Genomic DNA, 21,146 nt, shown 5'->3' on the forward strand with positions numbered 1-21,146 from the left:
CTTGTAACAGTCAAGTCAAGGAATTCACATCACAATGTCAGCCCTTTCATCAACTTTACACCCCGCAAAACCTGTCAAATATTTATATTTCCACCTGAGGATTTATTCGTGTTTTGTTCTAGCCGACATCCTTTTGTCACAGGTTCCTACACATTTTTGCCTAGGTGAGCCCAAAGAGTATGCAGAGACTTAATGAGCAGATCAATTACTGTTTATAAGAAAAGATACTGTCTCTTTAAAGGTTATTTGAAGGTTGATTGCTATCTTATTGCTTATATCCTGCAAATCTATTCAGCCTTATGAATGAATTTGACCTTTTTATACTTACTAGGGAAAAAAAGAGAAAAAAAAACAGAACAGAAGTTAATTTAGAGCTCTATAATACAACACTTTTTCCCAGAGAAATGAAAGGGCATTCAAATCGATACCTGCACAATAACGCTCTGATGAATGTTTGCACCCAATTTTCTCATTTTGCTAACTTGAGATTGGGCATTTTGAATAGTTCTCAAAGAACATATTCTTTATGTGCTGTGAAGTATGTGGTATTGTGTCCAAACAATGCTAGAGGATAATCATTATAGGAGTAGCACTGGGCCTGAAAAGGTCAGTTAGTTAGAAATGTCAGCTTTCAATGCAACTATGCCGGACCTTCCTATGTAAGGATCCAATTAAAGGGACATGCCAAGGTGCATGGAAACATCATGGTGACCCAGAATAATAATAAGGTATTGTGGAAAAGCTTGATATTTTTCTTCAGAAGTAATGGATTAGCCTTTAGGATATCCTCTCTGCAGTCTTATTTTGACTTTGCAAATATCACTTATTCCACATGTATCCAAAAAAAAGGTCATTTTGTTTTAAATGCAGAGGTGGGGATGAAACAGTCTTACTAAAATTAAATATTTTGCAACTAAACGGAAAAGAAAAAAATCTGGTTTCATTATTGGATAAAAAAGTGTCATTTCAATAGATCTCAAAAGTGTGATATTTGAGATGGGTATAGATGGTGTTTGGGAGATGGATGAGGATAGGTCAGGGTGGGCTTATTCTCTTGGGACAAGGCTTGAGCGAGGCTTGGCGGGGACGGCAGCACCGTCCCGTGGGTACACAGCATCTCTGTGGTCCTCATTCCAGCAAACAGAGAGGTTTAAGTAAGAATTAGGGAGGTTCTGATCTGCACGAATAGCTAATTACAAGCAACAGTATTCTCCTTATCGCAGCAACTGGAAACTCTTACAGCTCTTCAGATGCAGTGAAGATGAGGAACTGGATACACTCAAATTTCCTAATTAGCCTCAGGACAACTGAATGTAACCTTATGGCATGAAAAAACAGAGAGTCTGTTTTCTCTCTGATAGTAGTTCACCTTGCTGAAGTTTCATCGAGTGCAGAACAAACTTCATCCTGTAGTTTCAGGATTCAGCTAAGACTGGCAACATTGGAATTTCACTTTGAGCCGACACTTCGGCATGTATATTTTATGTGTATGGCAAAGAGATTCTGGTACTGCGAGCTCAAACAAAAGCCTTTTGTGTTCTACTGCCTTGCTGAGCAATGAGGTACCGTCTTCCTTAGTTATTTTATGTATTGTGAGCAAATGGGTGGATTAACGCCCAGTGTCTTAGTGATATGAGAAATAGTTTCATTCCTGCCCATCACTGAGAATTAAAAGACTTGATTGTTACTGGAAAGATAATAATTTCTTCTGCCCACCACCCTTCCCAATAAAATGGCTTGTGAAGCTCCACTAGTGAACACGAACAGTAATTATGTCAGGCTGTTCAAAAACAGACGCTCTCCCTTGACACATCCTTAGACCCAAGCCAATATAGTATTAATTAATAAGGACTAGCAAAAATAGTACTGAAATTTGAGCAGCAAACAACTTTCTGTCACATTTTATTACTCCATATCATTTTTACTAATACCTGTCGTATAGCTTCATGACTTTGAGTTCATATTATTTTCATGCTTCAATTAGAAAGAAGAAGATAGCCAGGCTATCCAAGAAGGTAATGGAAAAGTCTTGTAGGGGGGCTTATGGTGGAATTTATAGTTAAATGAAACTTTCACGCATACTATAAAACTTCTCCTTCCTTTACGTAGTTTTACTTGAGGTCTCACAAGCAGTAATATGTAGAAATGCAAAACTTAATCAGCTAAAAATATAGCAAATCCCACATATTAATTTATGCAATGCCAGGAGAGTAGAGATATATTTTCCTAACCAGAGGAAATTAACTAGGCAACAGTCCTATATCTATAATTTAAGGCTGTAAAATATGTATGGCGGAAACTAAAGCCACCTTAAAAGAATTCAGTGTAGAAATGTATCACAAATTAATGAAATTGAGACATTTTTAGAGCAGGCAGAACTGGTGGTAATAAAGGGAGGAGAATATTTCACCACTGAGACCAGTCTGATAAATACTTTTAAAATCAAGCTTTTTTTCCGTGTTTAAAAGCAAAGAGCTTTGATATTGTGGGGAGTACAAAGACATTCACATTTCTGATCAAATCTCAGGGCCACCCCAGAAAGATGAGGAATATTTTACCCTGTTCCTGCACGTAAACCTCAAATGTGGTCAGAGAAAATCTGAGCAAAGCAAAAGGCAGGAATTAAGGAGTCAGCTCTTACTTTATTTCACCTAAAACAAAGCTGAAAGCAACTTAAAATACTTTATATTCCATGCTGCAGCCAAGCTGGGCACCACGGAATATTCAACTACCCCAGGTTTTTTAAATGCAATCAATTTACTGCTGCCAAATGTAGTGGGTTTATATACATCTGGGAAACACGCACCTATGGCGCTGATGAATTTCTCCTGACATAGCACTGATTTCAAGAGAATGTTGTTTTAAATTGGCAGTAGAGAGACTGGTAGAGAAGGATAAAGCCCTGAGGATGGCGGAATCAAAGAGAATTTCAAAAGAATGTTCCTGATGGTTCCTGGATAATATCACATGTTAGCTATTTTCAAAGCCAATAGTTTCCAACACACTTCCATTTATGGTATCAATAATTAAAAAATACTTCCGTGGGAGATGAACTTACCTTACCAAGGAGAGAAACTGGAAAGCTGCATTATTATTGCAAACACAGGAGATGCACAAAGCTTTGTCTCCATGGAAAAGCTATGGAAACAGGGATATCTTATTTGCAAGTATTGAGTGGTTACCACAAAATGTGGTGTGATCGTATGTGCACGTTCAAAGTGTTTCTAGAACACGACCATGTAGAAACTAAGGGCAGATGCTCAGCTCCTTTGTACAGCAAAGCCAAATTAAAACAGCTGAAGATTTTGTCCTAAAACTCAAAGTCAGGTACAGGAGGTGTTAAGGAAATGTTTTGGATCAAATTCAGAGGTAAAACTAAGTTTGAAGAAAATCTAAATTGCCAAAACTTAAACCTCATTACGTCCCACTCCCTGCCAGCGACTAATGAATTATTAACAGCTTTTGCCCGCCCGTCTGCACGCATCAGCTCTGGCTCCTGCACCCCAAAGTGTACAGTGTGCTACAGCCTCATCGTAACTCACAAGTCAATGGGCGAGAAGAAAGGAGTGTGGCAAGAGCACCGATAAACGTCACCGAATGTCCCTCCAGGTCCCAGCAGTGCGGCAGTACAGAGAACTCCCCGCCACGATTTACACGGGTGTCCGTTCAAAGGGACACACGTGAGCGTGCGGGACCGTGCTTGCTCCGAGCTGGCGCATCACTCGTGTCTGCCCGTTCCTGGAGCCCCACGGCAAAGCAACGACTCCCTCCAGCCTGGGGTGCACTGCGGAGCTTTCGTACCTGTTTTCTTGAGGCCACTGGAACGGATCAGCTCTGTACGTTGTATGAAAGATGTGCAGCTGGAGCTGCAGCTCTCACTCTCTACATTTCTTCCTTTTTAGTTATTTATCTAGTTTTTCTCTCATTTTTTCCAGAGTGCCCTCAATCCAGATTACAGATTAATGACTCTCTTTTGAATGTTTTGGCACTTGTGTCTCAACAGCTCTTTATTGACATTAATGGCATTATTTTCCCTTGCGATTAATCCCATTAATCGGCTGATCAATTTTTGGAAATGTCTTTAGAGGCACACGGGGAAGAGCTGTTGAAATACCTGTCAGGGCTCACCAAGGGATTCTTGACTAAACATGCAAAAGCGGGTTCAGGAATTTCACACACACGAACACAAAAGAAAGAGCCGATTTTTGTCACGACAGCAGCGCAAATCACAGAGGTCACCTTTGGTTTTGAAGTCCTTTGTCTATTCTTACAGTTAAGCAATAAGGCTTTGGATTTCCGTGCTCTAAATGAGGCAGACTGAGCTGCCCCATAAGCAAGGTGGAGAGCAGGAGCTATTCCCCACACATTAACAGCTGCAAATAAATAGCCCACTGCCTAATTTGGATCAGTAAATTAAGGAATGATGGTGATTATAGCTGATCTCAGCCATCGTGAACAACACCATGACTTTGCGAAGCAGACTGTTGATGTCAGATCTTACAGCTAGGACTCAAAAAATGGCACAATTAAAAGTTGCAGTCTCCGGAGACAGATAAAAGACTCAGGACTGTGATTTGTTTTATTTTTGTATTTGTAGGGCCAAAACTAGACCCTTTAATCCACAAGTTGGCAGTTTCCAGTCCTACTAGGAATTAAGTGCCTAACTCTTTCAGCCTCTCTGAAAAATCTCAGCTTTAGGCTGTTAGGTAAGTTTGGCCTGATCCAGCATTATGCTTTGTTTGAAAATGCCTTTACTGAAAGCAAAACTGTTGGCACTCAAATATATAATCATGGCACAAATATATACATATTTTTTCCTATGAGGCAATTATTATAGATTTCTGACTAAATATCAAAGGGTAAAACTTGCATTTCAGAAAAAAAAAAATGCATGTTCTGGAAAGCTTTTCCCCCCTCTTTTAGTGCAGTATGGCTACCAACACAGTTACTGAAAGCTGGGTTAGTATTTAGCTATTTTGGTCCTTGCGACTAATTGCTGTGTTGGTTTAGTAGGCTGCTGTATTGAACTGAGAGATCCAAAGTGACAGCTACTTACTGTGATCACATCTATGCACCAACTCAACGTACTCAACCCTTTCATTGCGCCAGTGAACGCTGTTTCTGAAACTGTGAGCAAAGTATCACAAATTCATTTTATAGAAAAGTCTCATAGTGAGTTATTCTGGTCTCCAACCCCCTTTTCCTCTTATTAAAAAATACGTCTGTGGACATGGGTGCCCTTATCCAGGATCTCAGTGTCTGTTGTCATTAAGACCTTCAGAGAACTTCTTTCCTTTTCCTCTAGAAATACGGACTGCTGAAGATAGGAAAAACGAGAAATGAGCCATGTTTGTCCTTGAAGTCACAGTCGGAATAGTGACAATGGCTGTAGCACGCTGCATTGTCGCTTTTATCAGCAAGTGCCCTGGGCATACATTAACATAATTGCAAACTGTGTGAAAGTGAACATGCAAAAATGTGATGCGTTTGCCAATAGCCTCAAACATCTGTCCCAACAAAGTGTTCCTCCTCCTTGTTTTAATTCTTATTATTTTAACAAGGTTAGCAAAGGAGAAGCCATGTCACAGATGATATCTACATTTAGAGTGTCAGAACAATTATTGATGCAAAATCGTTATCCAAGCAAATGTGTGTCACATCTTGTTCACTTCCCATAACACCTGCTCGTTTCGCTAACACATTACTCCCAGTTAAAGCCAGAACTCATTAGTCTCAGTTAAAGCCAAACTGAAAGCTTAACACGTACACGCACCTAAAAATTCGCGAAAGTTAACCGAAAGGTAGCACCACTCAAGCACGTTGTACATCTGAAGCTGGTGGGCAGCAAACTGCTGTAGCAGCTAATGGAGAGAAACTGAGCCAGAAAAATAGCAATAAATGAGAAGCCGCCCAGCCTCAAGAGCTGAGATCAAAGAGGAGCACTTTCCAAACAACCTTCGCTTCGGCCCCCGTGCTGAGACCTTCACAACTCTCCATGCCAAAAAGCCAAATACTTTCTCAGTATGTTTTGCTTTATCTCCTCAACAGGCCAATGACAAAAGCCATTACGAAGCAGATCATTTGGAGCATTTACATTTTACCCAAACATTTTCCGACCCACTTTGGAGTTGTCCAGATCTAAGGCTGGACCTCCTGTGTCCCACCACATGCACAGAGGGCTCCCCGAACTGCTCACGTTTGCCACCAAGGAAAGTCAAACTTGCATTTCTGTGATACTTGAGCACACGTTGTGCATTCCAGGGCATCCGCCCTGCAGACGTATCGCTAACTGGAACCCCAGGAGGCTTAAAGAAATATCAGCACTCAAATTCATAGAGTAAAGGTCTGAAGAGGCAGCTCTGTGAACGGATAACTGCCCGGGGCTTTGCCAAGCACAATATAGCTGTCACTTGTTATTATGTGAAAGATTTTCTGGGGAACAGTGGTTTTCATTTTGCATGTCAGGGATGGGGAAAAAGCACATTTAGACAAGCATCTCTTTAGGAAAGGAGAAGCGCGGCGTGCGGCTCCGCTCACTCACCGGGGCTGCTTATCGTCAGGAGGTCAAGCCGCCGTTTCTGCTGAAAAACAAATTACAAAAAGAATTGTTAAAAGGCGACTAATTTTAGTGGGTCAGCTCAGACCTGCAAAGTGTTCTGACATTTATAGCAGAATTAATTACAAGTTACATGGCTCGTGGTAACTCTTTTGGATGGGATCCACATGTACTTTACGAGGAAGAAAAAATCCCCTTGCTCAGCCCTTTGGATGAGTTTTTATTTGCACTTATAAAGTGTTACTATTTCTTTTTTGGATCATATACTTGAAATGGATAGCTAGAAGCACAGATGGACCCATATATTTATAAAAGTGATTTCTGATTCCACAGGGAAGAAGACAAGGAACCAAGACAAGAAACTCTGAGTTCTTTATTCATATCAATCACTGACTCATAGCCTGTATGTGATCAAACACAATTATATTGCCTTCGGGTGAACCTTTCAAAGCCATGTAAGAGGATCTAGACAAACTCAAGACTGATAAAAGGAAAGCTCCTTTTCATGCTCAGTGCAGCCAGCCCACAGATCTCTTTGCTACCAGATATCCCTCACCCTAAAAGCTTGCCAGATTTGATCATCACTGCGTATACGTACAGATAGCAAAATATACGGAATTATTATGGCAAATAATCACGTTTAAACAGAAGAGTGGCTTCTGCAAGTGCTGCAAATCTTCACAGGCCAAACCAACCTGTACAATGAGAAGGTTAAGAACATTTTTTGCCTGCAACAAGCTATTGCACCAATGCCTTGGTGATGGTGGGGGGTGCCTGAGGTCTGAGCTTCCAGTCCTACGTGACCTCCCCACCATCACCTCTCTGTAGCCTGACACTGCGATCTATGTGCTCCTGGGCCACCGTCATCCTTTTCCACCTTTCCGTGAACTGAGAGCTTTTCCCCACCAGCAGGGCTTTCCCCATCCCACTGCGCTACTGCCTTCTCTTCATAGCACTTTCCAACTTACTGTCTTCTCCCTAACTTTGCCCAACATCAGTGTGTCTAGCTGGCACTGAAGATTATACTGTCCAGTTTGATTTCTCTCTTCTAATTTGCTCAATAATGTCTGTGTTACTTTCATTTATTGTCAGCCCTATTGATCTTTTTTCTAATCTAATTCTCATCACTGCATTCACTGCATTCCCTGGGTGACAGTTGAAAGTCCTTGAGGAGGAAACATTGACTTGGTATTCCCTACCATGAATGCCCTTCCTTGGAAATTATGACTGATGAAACTCCTTTCCAAACTCATCATTCCTCTGTAAGTAAAGCTTCACTGGCTAAAGTGTGTGGACACCGTTGATCATCCACTTGAGCGATGTGCCAAACAGTGAAGGTGTCCTGCTGGGAAGCTCAGGGGTGTAAGGCTGCTAAAACAAGTTCTCCGAAACCTCCCTGGCCTTCAGTACCTTAACTCTTGTGCAACACAAATAATGTTTGCAAGAAAATTCATTCCTATCTGTTTCCATAGGTACTTCTTGTTCTCTTTACTCTGATAGGCCATTCTGAGTATGATCTTAGCACTGTGCTAGATCACATTTGCTTTATTATAAAACACTAAAGCCAGACTGTGCTGAGCTTTTTTCCAGGTGTGCCAGGGCAATGGTGAGAGCGATCAGAAGCCCCTTCTGCTGCCTGCTGTCACCCCCACAAGAACCAGCCGGGAACGCTGTCCCCCGGGGAGCAACCAAACAGAGGGAACAGCACAGGACCCAAGGACCCACCCCCACAGTGGGAGCCGTAAGACGAAACATCTCCTAATGAGCTAAATTTTATATAGATCCTGTGCCTTAGCCTGATTCATATGTACAAAGCTATGAAATACCAGGGCTTAGCACCCACTGGGCCAAAAGCTTTGCTTACATTTCTCAGCACAACTGGAGCTCCAAATGCTGTATATCTAATGAACAGCTAAAGCAGAAAATATATACCCAAAGCCTATACTTTGTGAAAGCTTCTCTACTGGGAAAAAAGGTGGAGTATAAATATCCTGCATCAAAGAAGGCTGCAAAATGTAGAGATCTGGAGCAGAAAGGCATGTAGCCCAACTGGCTGGCAGCCATCACTTGAGTCTATTAACTCGGGTAAAAATAAACATTAAAGAAAAACCTAAATAGTTGGTATTGCAGAAAAACAAAAGCATGTAGGATTAGGCTAAACAAAGTGGGAAATAAAATGAACTTATTACAAGTCAGACGTTCAGTTTGTAACTTTTTGCTTGTTTGGACCACTGCCTTCGAGCTGGCCTTGGAGAAAACAAATTAACTCCAGATCCAGGAAATCTTTGTGTATGTGCTGAACTTTAAGCTCAAGTTATTTCTCTGCCTTCAAGTGGAGCAGCACTGATCTTTTTAAGTGCTGCGAGGGATCTGAAATGCCACCAGGTTCTCGGCATCAGCTCCACCCACAGGCTCAGGGCTCAGGGCTCAGGGGTGGCTGCTGCCCGACAGGGACAGAACCGCTCTGCTCCGACCTCCAGCGGACCTTGACGAGCTTCCTCTAATTTAGCTCGGCAAGGGAGGTTTGTGCACACTCCCCCAAGCCCTGGAGAGGAGCAGACAGCAAAGGGAATTCCAAAATATGCATTTAAACATGCAAAAACGCACTAATTACGGATCCGAACAATTTGTGGAGATGCAAGGCTGCTCTCGGATCTCGGGGGCCGTTGCCAGGGCTCAGCTGATGCAAGCAGGCTAGTAACTAGATGGATTCTTTTACAAAACATAAAGACACACTTATGAGTAGCTATAAAAGCAGCAGAATTTGAATTTAAAGAGGGAGACATTACAAGTGTCACAAAGATTAATAAAATAATTGCAGCAGAAATATCATGGCTGTGGGGCTTCGTATATTCGCTTCTCCCTTCTGTGCTGAGTGATGCAAATTGCAGCTGTTGCCCCTCCAGCATGATCACCCCGTCCCTGTTTTGACAGATTTCCTGAAAGGCTCCTCTCACAAGATGTCTGGCTGTTTTTGTTCTGCCTTTAGTCATTTTCCACTTCTCAAACACCTGCCCCTGCAGAGATGCTCAGGACTATCCCAATCCTCAGCAAACCTGCTGTCCCACAAATTATAATACAACCTGAGCACCGAAGTGCAATGACTGTCACCCCTGGGCAGAAAAGAAGTGACGGTCTCCCATATCGCCAAGGCTGGATTTCACCTACACTGCCAAAAGGGCATTCTGTTATTTGCACGGCGTCAGCCATAATCTATACGATGCAAATAGCAAGATTCCTTGTATCACCAAATCAGCTCTATTGCGATAATCCTGTGCTGCCCTAAAGGGGCAGTATCCTCATTTTCTCTTTAAGGCAGGATGAGGCCATTGGGGCTCTGGTACCCAAGGGCACAGCCCCTCTGGTACGTTAGGGCTCTGCAGCAAAACTGCGGCACATCACGCTCGCTTCCACAAAATTAACACAGTCTTTAATTAATGCAATAAGCACCGATGAGTAATAAATCATATTAAAATACAAGGAAGGCAAATTTTTCATAAATTAAGCATTGATTCACTCAATAAATATTAATCTGCTAAGCATCAAGAATTCATTACATTTTAGAAAACCGGTTAAAAAAGCTTGTTGGTGAGCTGGTCTGAAGTGTGCAGAATGGTCCCTGTTCACCCATAATATACACTTATTTTTAACTAACTCCTTAATTTATCACGTTAAATAACTTGCCTGAAAGTGAGCCTGGATTATTATTCCAATGCCATATGCAATTTTCTCTGCACAGATTCCAGCTCACCCCTCAGATCGCTTCCTAAATTCTCCTTGGTAACTCCCCCTCTGAGTACCTCATTTCTCTTCCTTGATGTTGGTGGTCTTTAAAATATTTGCTGACTGGTGTCGTTTAATTTTCACCTCAATTAACTCAGCAAGAGTTGCAAAACTGGAAAAAAAACCACATGTGTGGGGGGTGTAAATTAACTCATTCATTTAAGTTTAGCTTATCTACAAGATGTTCTTTCACACTTTGCTCTCTGTAGAGTTCCTCCAACCTTTTATATAGATGTGGGATGTGCTGCACTTGCTTTGACTCTTATCTACAGATTAGTGAAAGAGAAGGAAAAAAAGCCAGATGCAAAGATGCCCCACGAGACTGATACGGAGCTGTTTCTGTAGCAACCGATGATTTTCTTCTCATGTAAGAATGAGCCTAGTCACATCTAATTCAGAATGTATCTGGGCCTCACTTGCCAGCCAAAGCTGTGTCAAGTATAAAGTCAATACAGTCAGAAAGAATGATAAAAAAAAGCAATTATAAAGTCATCTTCCGACTCCTACGCTCCTCCTCCAGCCAGGATCCAAAAGATACCCTCACCCCTGCCTTCTGTCCCAGCACACCACCGCCAAGCCCCAGCATCCAGTAGAGATGGAGGTGGCCGCCACCCGCTATTGGTACCACACACATGAGGCTGCTGTGCTGGAAGCTCCTTCAGCAGCCTCGTGCACCACGGCCCAGGAGATAACCGAGCTCTGGCTTCCCCAGAGCACAAGGGCATCGACACCTGCCTTGCTCTGAGCCTCCTTGGGAAACTCATAAGCCCAGAGTTGAGATCAACTTCACCTTTAGAAACCTCTTGTTAGTTAAAGGGACCTATGGGTCCTGGGGACAGCAGGGTGACCATGAGCCAGCACTGGGCCCTTGTGGCCAGGAAGCCAATGGTACCTGGGGTGGGTTAGAAGGGGGTGGTCAGTAGGTCAGAGAGGTTCTCCTGCCCCTCTGCTCTGCCCTGGGGAGACCACACCTGGAATCTTGTGTCCAGTTGTGGCCCCTCAGTTCCAGCAGGACAGGGAACTGCTGCAGAGAGTCCAGCGCAGCCACCAAGATGCTGCAGGGAGTGGAGCATCTCCCGTGTGAGGAAAGGCTGAGGGAGCTGGGGCTCTGGAGCTGGACAAGAGGACACTGAGGGGGGACTCATTCCTGGGGATCAATATGGAAAGGGGCAGTGTCAGGAGGATGGAGCCAGGCTCTGCTGGTGACAACCAGGGACAGGACAAGGGGCAATGGGTGCAAACTGGAACACAGGAGGTTCCACTTAAATTTGAGAAGAAACTTGTTGGGGGTGAGGGTGGCAGAGCCTGGCCCAGGCTGCCCAGGGGGTTGTGGAGTCTCCTTCTCTGCAGACATTCCAACCCGCCTGGACACCTTCCTGTGTAACCTCAGCTGGGTGTTCCTGCTCCATGGGGGGATTGCACTGGATGAGCTTTCCAGGGCCCTCCAATCCCTGACATTCTGGAATTCTGTGTGATTCTGTGTTTGTGCCATTTTCTCGCCTCCCCTCTGTGGGCACTATTTCCTGCAGCTCTGAACCCAAAGGCAGGCTGCCCACCTCACTAACATCTCCTGCCATAGTCCACCCACACGAAGCTGGAATTGACTCTCTGAGACCATAGAAAGACTTTGTCTTCCTAAACATATTTTACCCAGCCTGGTCTCTGCTATTGATCTTTGCCATCTAAATTTTGATGTGGTTTGAACAGGTGTCTCTCCCCACCACCTTCAAACTACCATGTAATTTAGAGGGTTTAAAACTGAAATCAAGTGCTTTTTGTTTGTTTTTTTCCTGGAAGTTTTCTACAAGTTGTTACTAATAGTGCCTTCTCCTTTTAGCTTCTAAATTAGCACTCTCTAGACTGTGTTGATGTAAGAGTAGATGAAACCAGTGCATCTTCCCACAAAACAAAGCTGAGCATGTATTAAGAGGTTTGCAGAGGTGAATTTCACGTTTCTATGGCCTTTATTGTTGCCAGACTCTGTAACGTCAATGCTTTTGAAAGCTATCTTCTAACATTATATCATGAAAGAACCCAATAGTTCAGAGAAAGATGCAAGAGACCCCAGGCGTGCAGCTGGGCAGCGTGTGGCTGGCACGGCACAGCACGGCACGGCACAGCACAGCTGCCCGCGAGCACCACCTCGAACACCCCTGCGCTGTCCTGCACCATAACCTCCTGGTTTGCACTTTTTTCACGGCAGAGGGAGAGAGGAGAGGGAGGCGAAGGGAGGGAGAAGGTGCGAGAAGGCGCTGTGTCCATCCTTTCGCATTGCTACCTGAGGGTGATGTGGGAAACTGCAGCGGGTCTGTGGAATCCTTGACAGAAAATATGGGAGTAGAGATCAGCCTTGAGATATTAAGATTTACCCTTGAGAAGGATGGGAGTAAAGGAGTATTCGGAGGTATGGAGTTGTACCCGTGAGAGAAGGGGATAGAAGAATAACATGGATGATAGAAAAACTAACCAATGAGATGTTAGTGCTGTAACCAATAGTGAAAAGACACATGAACTGGTAGAATTGTATAAAAATGCACTTGTAGCAATAAATGGCACCTATTACTTTCATCTTGAAAGAACTTGGTCCATGTCGTTTGTCCGTCTCAACCGCGACAGGGTGACAAGCTGTGTCCCCCGCTGCGTTTGCTTCTGCGCAGCAGACGCTTCTGTCATATAGGAATGTAAACCTGCTTTAATTGTTTGTCGCTGGACAGTTTAAGAAATATTCAGAGCTAGCCAACATCTGGGAAAACTTTCTAATGAATGCTTAGATAAAGGAAGGTGTGTGAAAAATTCAGTGTAACTCAGTGCGCATTTCATATCTGTCTGGTTTCTCAAATGCAACTTTTGCTACTTGCACCCTCCTTCCCTTCAGAGTCCAAGACTTATATCCAAGGAGAAACTCTTGATTTGAGTAATGACTCCAATAAGCTCCTAATTTTACTCTGGTTAAAATGGTTAATTTGATGATTAAAAGCTTTTTTTTTTTTTTCCTTTTAATCATGTAATGCCAAGAAATAATCTTAGCTTTCCATCCTGAAATCACAGGCAAGATCCCGCATTTTGTATTTCCTTTATGATTAGCTGTTCAAGTTTCCTGGTATAATGATAAAACGAACCCGTCATCTTGTTGACACTTGCCTGGGATTTTAGTAAATTGCATCTGCTGAAGCCCACTCTGTGGAATCAATTATTGATAAATATAGGTGTGGGAGAACATTCGTAAAGTGGTTTGGGGGATGTTATCACTCACGCTAAGAGCTACAATGAGCATTTTAAACCATTTTCACAGTGACCTCTACAGGCATTTGATCGTTGCAATATTTGGTAACTCGATTCTGGTTTAGAATCAAAACTAAGTCCAAATGATGAAAGACAGCACCAAACCATTAAGCTGCTTTACTCACCCTTCCAGTTCCCATATTCTTGCACTTAATATCTGACATCTGCGTATTTCTTTCCAAACAACTACGTGCCAATGGTACATGGTGCTTTCATAGTTTTCAGAAGCACTGCCAAAACAAGTAGCTAGGAACCCTCCTTCTCCCAGCTTTGACCATTTATCTTGAGAACACAATACTCGTGCATATGTATTATTTATTAATAAGCTCCTCCTCAGTTCTTACAGTCCTCTTGTGCTCAAAATCTCTTCAGAAAGAACTTAAATATATTGGAGGTTAAGGAAAGATTGAAAAGTCATTCACGGTATGTTTGGGCCATTAAGATGATCAGAGGGCTAGAACATGTCTCTATGAGTCTATATCTACTGGTCCTTTATCTACAGGTTGCCTTATTTACATATGGAACACAGATTCTTCCTGAACCACTAGCAATTATAAAGAAGCCAGCCAGTCCATTATAAATATTCACAATCACAACAAGAAGTTGTTAAGACCATCTTATCTCTGAAAAGAAGGAGAGGATGAACGAACTGCTTTGGAATGAACTGATCCTTAACTTCACCAATGAGAGTGATGACGATAGAAAGCCTCTTCAGTTTTCTGTCTTATCTGCATCTGTAAAATAACAAGCATCCTTCTGCACCTCGGTGAAACACCACAAAGGTAGATCCACAGCAGCTCTGTGGTTTGATGATGTATGCTATACATACACAGTGCATCTTCTAAGATGTGCATGTAAATGGGCATCCTTGATTACTTAATAGCACAGTCTCTTTTTAACCCCAGTTAAAATATGGCAAGCAAATCCAATCACTTTATTGAACTCAACTGGTGAACTTCACTCAGAGCTCCCAGTTTCATAGGCTTCTATCCTCCGTGTTAATTCAAGCCTGAAGAGCTGAGACCAGTTAATGCACAGGTAGCCAGTGCTCTAGTCACTCTGCAGCCTGTTTAGAGTATATGAGTATGTGGAGTGCATACAAAACAGTGGTATTTCTGCCCCAGTAAAGTTTTGGGGGAAAAAGGGATGATATAGCCAATATCTTTGCTGTGCTCCATGGTCAGAGCCCACCGCCAGGCTGGAATCAAGCCTCGTTGTTCTTCCACCATCAAAAAGGTGGCTGTGGTCGTGTGCATGTTTTAAATGAAGCATATGTGCTTACGCTGCAAGAGGTTGGGATCTACACATGCCACAGATTAACTCAGCATTTTAAAGGGTTTGTTTTGGTACCAAACCACCACACAGGTTTTTCATAGTTTGGTGTATTATTATGTAAATTGCAGAGCTGTGGTTATAAGCCTGTGCTTGTGACATCAATTACTTAATGCCTATAGAGATTACTGTAATGCCACAAACAGCAGATTGTGTCTTAAAGTACACAGTAAGTAGCAGGAGCTAATAAACTCTTTGCTTTGAAATTTATTTATTCTGAAAAAAAAGAGTAAACAGAGGCAGGGAAACCTACCCAGACCCCCCACAGTGCCATTAACAACCAAAATCTATACATGATGTGCATCGCTTTAGGCATTGCCGAGCCATTCTCTAGCTGTGAATTCCTGTCTTACGTTAAGTCTTAGGAAGGAAAGGAGCAGCATTAGTGAAAGCAATTACCAACTTTGAGACTCCACCATTTGTGGGGGGGTAAGCTACAGTGTTCAATGAATGTTTAATTAGAAACAAAGCATATCTACCCATACCAGTAATGGGATATTGACTAACTAGACACTGTTTATGGGCTGTTTTAGATAACAGACAAGACAGATTTAACCTCCAACATATGCAATTTTAAAAGTAAGTATGCAGTTGTAGGAGCCTGTGATCACCCAGTAAGAGGCACAAATCCAGAGGTTTACATCCGCGCTCTGCCCCATCTGCACCCTGAGACTGAATCTGAGCTGCTTACGTCTACCTATGAATGCCCTTGGCGTTGTGACCTTCTGGCCAGCACATCATTCCTGCCAAACCTTCTTTTGCTGTGTTTAACTAACTAAATATGTACTGAAATTGGGACTTAAGTTCCAATGTCCACATAGGACCCAAGTTGTTTAGCTACCAGCTAGTGGCAGCTTCAATACTCTCTCCTTGTCAACCAATACTTCATTTAACAACCCGTCATCACGGCAGAACAGCCAGCCTGCTGGTGATGAGGAGGATGACTTGGGTTCAAAGAAAATGCTGGTTTGAAAAAAATATATATATATTCTATGAAATGAGAAAAACAAAAAACCATCTTAAAATCTGAGGGAGTTACTGGGAAGTTTTCTGCAACACAAGCAATTTTCACTAGACAAGTCCTTCTTTGTAAGGAGCTACATACCATCTTTGGTGAGCAGCAAGTGCTTGCACTTGGTTTGGCTCCTGCTCTGTATTGGAATCCTGCTCAGTTCAGCACTAAACTGGGAAGCAAAGCCCTGAATGGCACGAGCCGCCTTCCAACACACCTGGGCCCAGTCAAAGGAAACACGTCTTTGATAAACCTTTAGGAAACAGGACTCCTGTGGCTTCACACCATAAGGACAGCAATACAAAGAGAAGGAAGGAGACACGTGAAAGATGCAACACAAGAGTAAATTCCTTCTGAATATAAAATTTCCAAAATAACGCATTTCCAAACACAGAACTTATGAATTATGTGTTTAAAAGTCCCTATGATTCAGCAACAGAGTGAAAATAAGCATGAGAGAACACAACTCCTCTAGCTGCCATTTTGTCCGACTCCCCAGAGCCTAAATCCTTCCCCTCCCAGAGCTCCCTGCCTTTACGTCTGATTTATTCTTGTGAATTATCTGTTTGCATTTATCTTAGGTGTCATTTTCTCTTAATGGGTTGGATTTTGCCCAAGATGCAGGTGAGCTGCTCTAGAACACAGCACAGCAATTTCAAGACTCCAGCTTCGAGTGGCTGAAGGAATTCTGCAAATATATCACTCAAAACATATTCCCTTTCCACTCAAAGATGGCAATATTGAAAAGCAACCGAGTGACTCATATACAGTGATAATGGATGCAATTTTAGAAGGAATTTCAGAAGGAAGCCTCGGTAGTACCTTCTATTTCTGGCATCTCACATTCAAACATTTCAGAAACTTAAACATTCAACGGAACATATTTCAGCCCTACAAGCACATCAGACTTTTCCCCTGTAAGCCCAAGAAGCTGGACTTTCTGTGTAACACGAGCAGAGCAGATGTTGGGAGCACTTTATGACTACAAAACGGCGTATATGACATCTACAGGCCACATCGTCTTCCCAACCCTTCCGTCGGGATTTCTACTTGTGCCATCACCGGAGTTCACATCTACAGCTCCACGCAGCCAAGCAGTTACAGCAAAAACGGACCTTATTCTGTTTTGAAATTGAGCTTTGCACTTACCATTAATATAATTTTATATATGTACACCAATATACTGCATACCTGTATATACAATCACAAACAAAACCATTCACGTATGTATATGCAGGTATGTATATACCAAGGTGTGTCTATTCACTGCAGCACAGTACAGACGGGAGTAAACGTTTGTGCAGCTGCATACACAGGCCACACATACAGACAAGGAGCCAGTATAGGCTACGTATAGTAGGTAGAGAAGAAAAACCTGGGAAATACTCAAAATGGTCGCGCCCATTCAAGGCCAAGCTGGCATTTTGTCCCTGACAGAACCACGGCGGTACCCTCATTTCCTGGTTAAAGCAGCATCTCTGTAAAGAGCCAAAGGAAACTGGCGTGAGGGGAGTCAATGGAACCGATTTCCAATGCGCCAGACTGGAGGATTTCAATTTTGAATCTTTAGTTCTAAATTCACTGGTCCTCCGCACCCATCACATTCACTTTTCCTCGCTCTTTCCATATTTCCTCCATCCAGCTGCAGCGATAGAGCCCAGTGTCATCTGCATTTTTCAAGTGCTAATGTTATGGGAGTGTAAATGAACAGACTGGAGATGCCCAAACTTGCACAACAGCTGGATAACATCAGCATTTTTTCTTTTGCAGCAATGAGACAACTCACTATATATAAGTCAAGACAACCCGATAAAAATTACAGTGAAAAGTTAAATTCGAATCTAGTATGCACAGACAAATACATAAATTTATATGTCCAACTACTGTGGTCTCATCTAATTTAAAGCTTTTCATCTAATTTCAGCTTGAGTCTGTTTCCTTTCACAACTCGTGGCAGTTTGTTTTTCTATTGCTTAAAAACATAAATAAATTTTTAAAAAATCGATGTTATTTTTGCAAACCAGCTCAGAGCTTGTCATATTCACTTAACAAACGATTTGGAGCATCCCCATCATCATTCTTCTAAAAGCCAGAGGAAGCACTGTCTGGAGAAGCCCAATGGCAGCAATGAGCACAAGCTATCCCAGAGCTGAACAGAAAATCTCACCTTCCAAGCAACCCTTTGTAGTTTTCTGTGGCACATGCTAAAATCATCACTAAGTCCCTGTATCTGAACACCATCTTGAGCCACAGAACATGGAACAAGCTCCACTCAGCCTGCAACCTGGACCAAAATTGCCAACAATTAAGAGAGCAGCATTAGGGCTCAATACAGCCATGCCCAGGGTCACTCTGCCCTTGCACACTATTCATGTTTAACCTGGAGAGGTGTTTCCAGAGCCATAAGCAAAAGCAACAAGATGGAGGCTACTGGAACGAAGGCGGCATTTACCTCTCGGCATCCAAATTTGAACATTTTTATCTCACTTTTAAAATTTGGCACTTTAAGGCCAAACCCTTCACCCAGGTGCTTTAAACCATGAAACCATTCCAGAGGCACTCTTATTCACAACGGCTGAAGACAGTTGTATGTGTTGTATATAACATGTCGTGTTATATCAAAGGAGAAAATATAACTTTGGTTCATTGAAATCCCTGAGCTGAATTAGAGATCTGCGTAAGAAAATGAGGCCATCCAGATATTATGGTTTGTTCCTCTCTTCAGTCCATGTCAGGTTATTCTGACTAATAAAAGAGGGAGTGGGGTTTGTCCTGTGCACTGAACAGAGATAAGAGTTCTGAAATCCCCTTTTATCCAGCCCCGTCGCTAACTTTGAAATTATGGCTCTTTTACAGCTGTTCTATAAGGAATTCATTGGGGACCTGCTATCTGATCTATACCTCAGAGTGGTTAAAAACCACCAGAACAAACGCTTGTGAAAACCCCGCGTTGTGCCTGACACATACAAGCCTGTTTTGAGAAGCGCAGGGATATCACTGGAAGAAAGAAGGAAATAAATGCCCTATTAGAAAATTTTTACGTGAAACTGCTGCTTTTGCCTCACAATGTACAGTTGCTTCAGCGTTCAGTCCAAGCAGAGGCTGTTTCCCCAGTTCCCCTTGCGGCCACAGTCCCTGAACACAGACCACGTCTCAGAATAAGGTCTCCAGAAGACAAAAGCTGAGATTTACTCACGTACGTGTAACAAACACTTAACTGAGAACGCAGTAACTATGCCATGAAGCCACTGCCAAGCAATTGTTCTTTGGGCTACACAGAACGTCCACTTATCTGCATAATTTGAAATGTGGGTGTTTATCTACGATTTGTGAGTCACTCTGAAACTTCCAGTTTTCAGAACAAAACAAACCAAACCAAACAGTTCTGTGTTTAAACTGCTTCTATTGCACTTATTTATGTTCTTTGTTTATTAGAAGAAATCCAAGAGGTTTCCAAACAAACACCCATTGGATATTAGCCCTACAAATGAATTTTTAAGGCACTAACAGCAACATTTACACAGTGTGTTTGGAAAAGCGCTTTGCTTCCCCAAGGAGGAGATGTTTTTAGTTAGCAGAAGAGCTCTGGAATGCCAGGAGTAACTCCTGAGGAAGCATCAGTCCGTCATTTCAAACCAATTCGCAGTCGCAGGAAAGGCGAACAGAGTTTCCATAGGTAAGCATGTAAGGAAAATGTATCCGTGGTCTTACCCTCAACTCTATTGTGTCAAACAGCTATATTTCAGGATCTTTTTTTTCTTTTCAAAGACCAACAGCAATGTAAATGTTCCAATGTATAGTGGCCAAACTGTCAGATTCATTCCTGCTCCCAGGGAGCTTAAATTTTTCTTTCGGGCATTGAAGACACGGCACATTATTGTTTCCTTTAGAAATGGAGCTGCCTCCAGCACGGTCCTGCAGGTTCGGGTTGAGGAGCCGGAGCTGGGGCACCATCGTTTATTCCCCACAGACCATTTCAGAGAGAAATCTCCACTGCATTAACCACCAGATACATATTTATATTCATTGGAAAAAAAAAAAACATGAGAGCTCAAGTCTTTTTATATCCCCAAATAGACAGACAAAACGGTTCAGACAATACAATAGAATCTATATTTTCAAATGAGCTTTTTAATGAAGTGTGAATAGATTTCCAGCCCACACGCACAGAAAACTGAGTAAAATCATTGGGGATTACTATTTAGATCGGATATTAGGAAATATTTCTGAAGAGAAAGGGTTGTTGGGCACAGGGACAGGCTGCCCAGGGAAGTGGTTGAGTCACCATCCCTGAAGGGGTTGAAAAGACGTGTAGATGTGACACATGCAGACGGGGTTTTGTGGTGGACCTGGCAGTACCATGTGCACAGCTGTATCTTAAAGGTCTTTTCCAACCTAAATGTTTCTAAGAAGCTCCTTTGGGGGGGGAAATCTTAGGGCAGAAAAGCCACTTAGTACACAGGGAGCTGGCAAAGTGAGGGGAGCAGCAACGGAAGCGCCAAGAGCACTGGAGATGAAAGCTGGCGCTAGGAAGCGACTGTTGAGGTGATCACATAGAAATAGGATGCAACTTTTCTTAAAAAGAAATAAGCAAACAAACCAGCTCACTCGTCCCTCTGATCAGCAAAGGAATCAGAACTGTTGGCTTCCGTCCGCCTCCTACAGCAAACCTCAACTCAAATAAATACTTGTGATTTGATTCAAGCCGCACAAAGCTAATTTTTCCTGCCGATGGTTTTCCTAAGTAGGTGCTTTGGACCCTGAGAAACACGAGATTTTCCAGGTTGTGAAGTGTTTTTAGTATTGCCACTGTGTCAACTTTGAATTATGCACAGCTTTTTAAATACGGAACTGTTCCCCTACTTACGATGACAGGCACATTCACATCATATAAAATTGGGAATGGGGAGAACTAAACAAAGCCAGTGAGCTCTGAATTGATCACCTAAAACATCTGCTGTATTGCTTAGGAACTGCAGCACATATGGTGTATAGGAGCATCCAATATTTGGAGGCACACTACCTATGCAGAACATCCATAAAATGTCAGAAACTCCCATTTTGGCCATTTCATTCTTAACTCGGAATGTTCTTCTTTTAAATATAATGCATCAAATTATTTTTGGGTTGATTTTTCTGTTTTATCACGTAGCTTGGTCGCAGTCAGCTTAGCTCCTGCCT

The 21,146-nt window shown here is 42.6% G+C and overlaps 1 protein-coding gene across 1 annotated transcript in view; it reads right to left on the minus strand.

Moving 5' to 3' along the window:
* The window catches only part of BEND5 (BEN domain containing 5), a gene marked incomplete at both ends in the record, with an annotated part of 551,257 nt that overhangs the window by 86,289 nt on the left and 443,822 nt on the right, over positions 1 to 21,146 (minus strand). The window contains one exon of the mRNA XM_080348556.1: positions 6,542 to 6,581. Within this exon, the coding sequence (XP_080204682.1) occupies positions 6,542 to 6,581 (40 nt within the window). The remainder of the gene's footprint in view (positions 1 to 6,541; positions 6,582 to 21,146) is intronic.

This window comes from Nesoenas mayeri (genome assembly GCF_963082525.1).
Source record: "Nesoenas mayeri genome assembly, chromosome: 8".
In the NCBI taxonomy this organism is placed as follows: Eukaryota; Metazoa; Chordata; class Aves; order Columbiformes; family Columbidae; genus Nesoenas; species Nesoenas mayeri.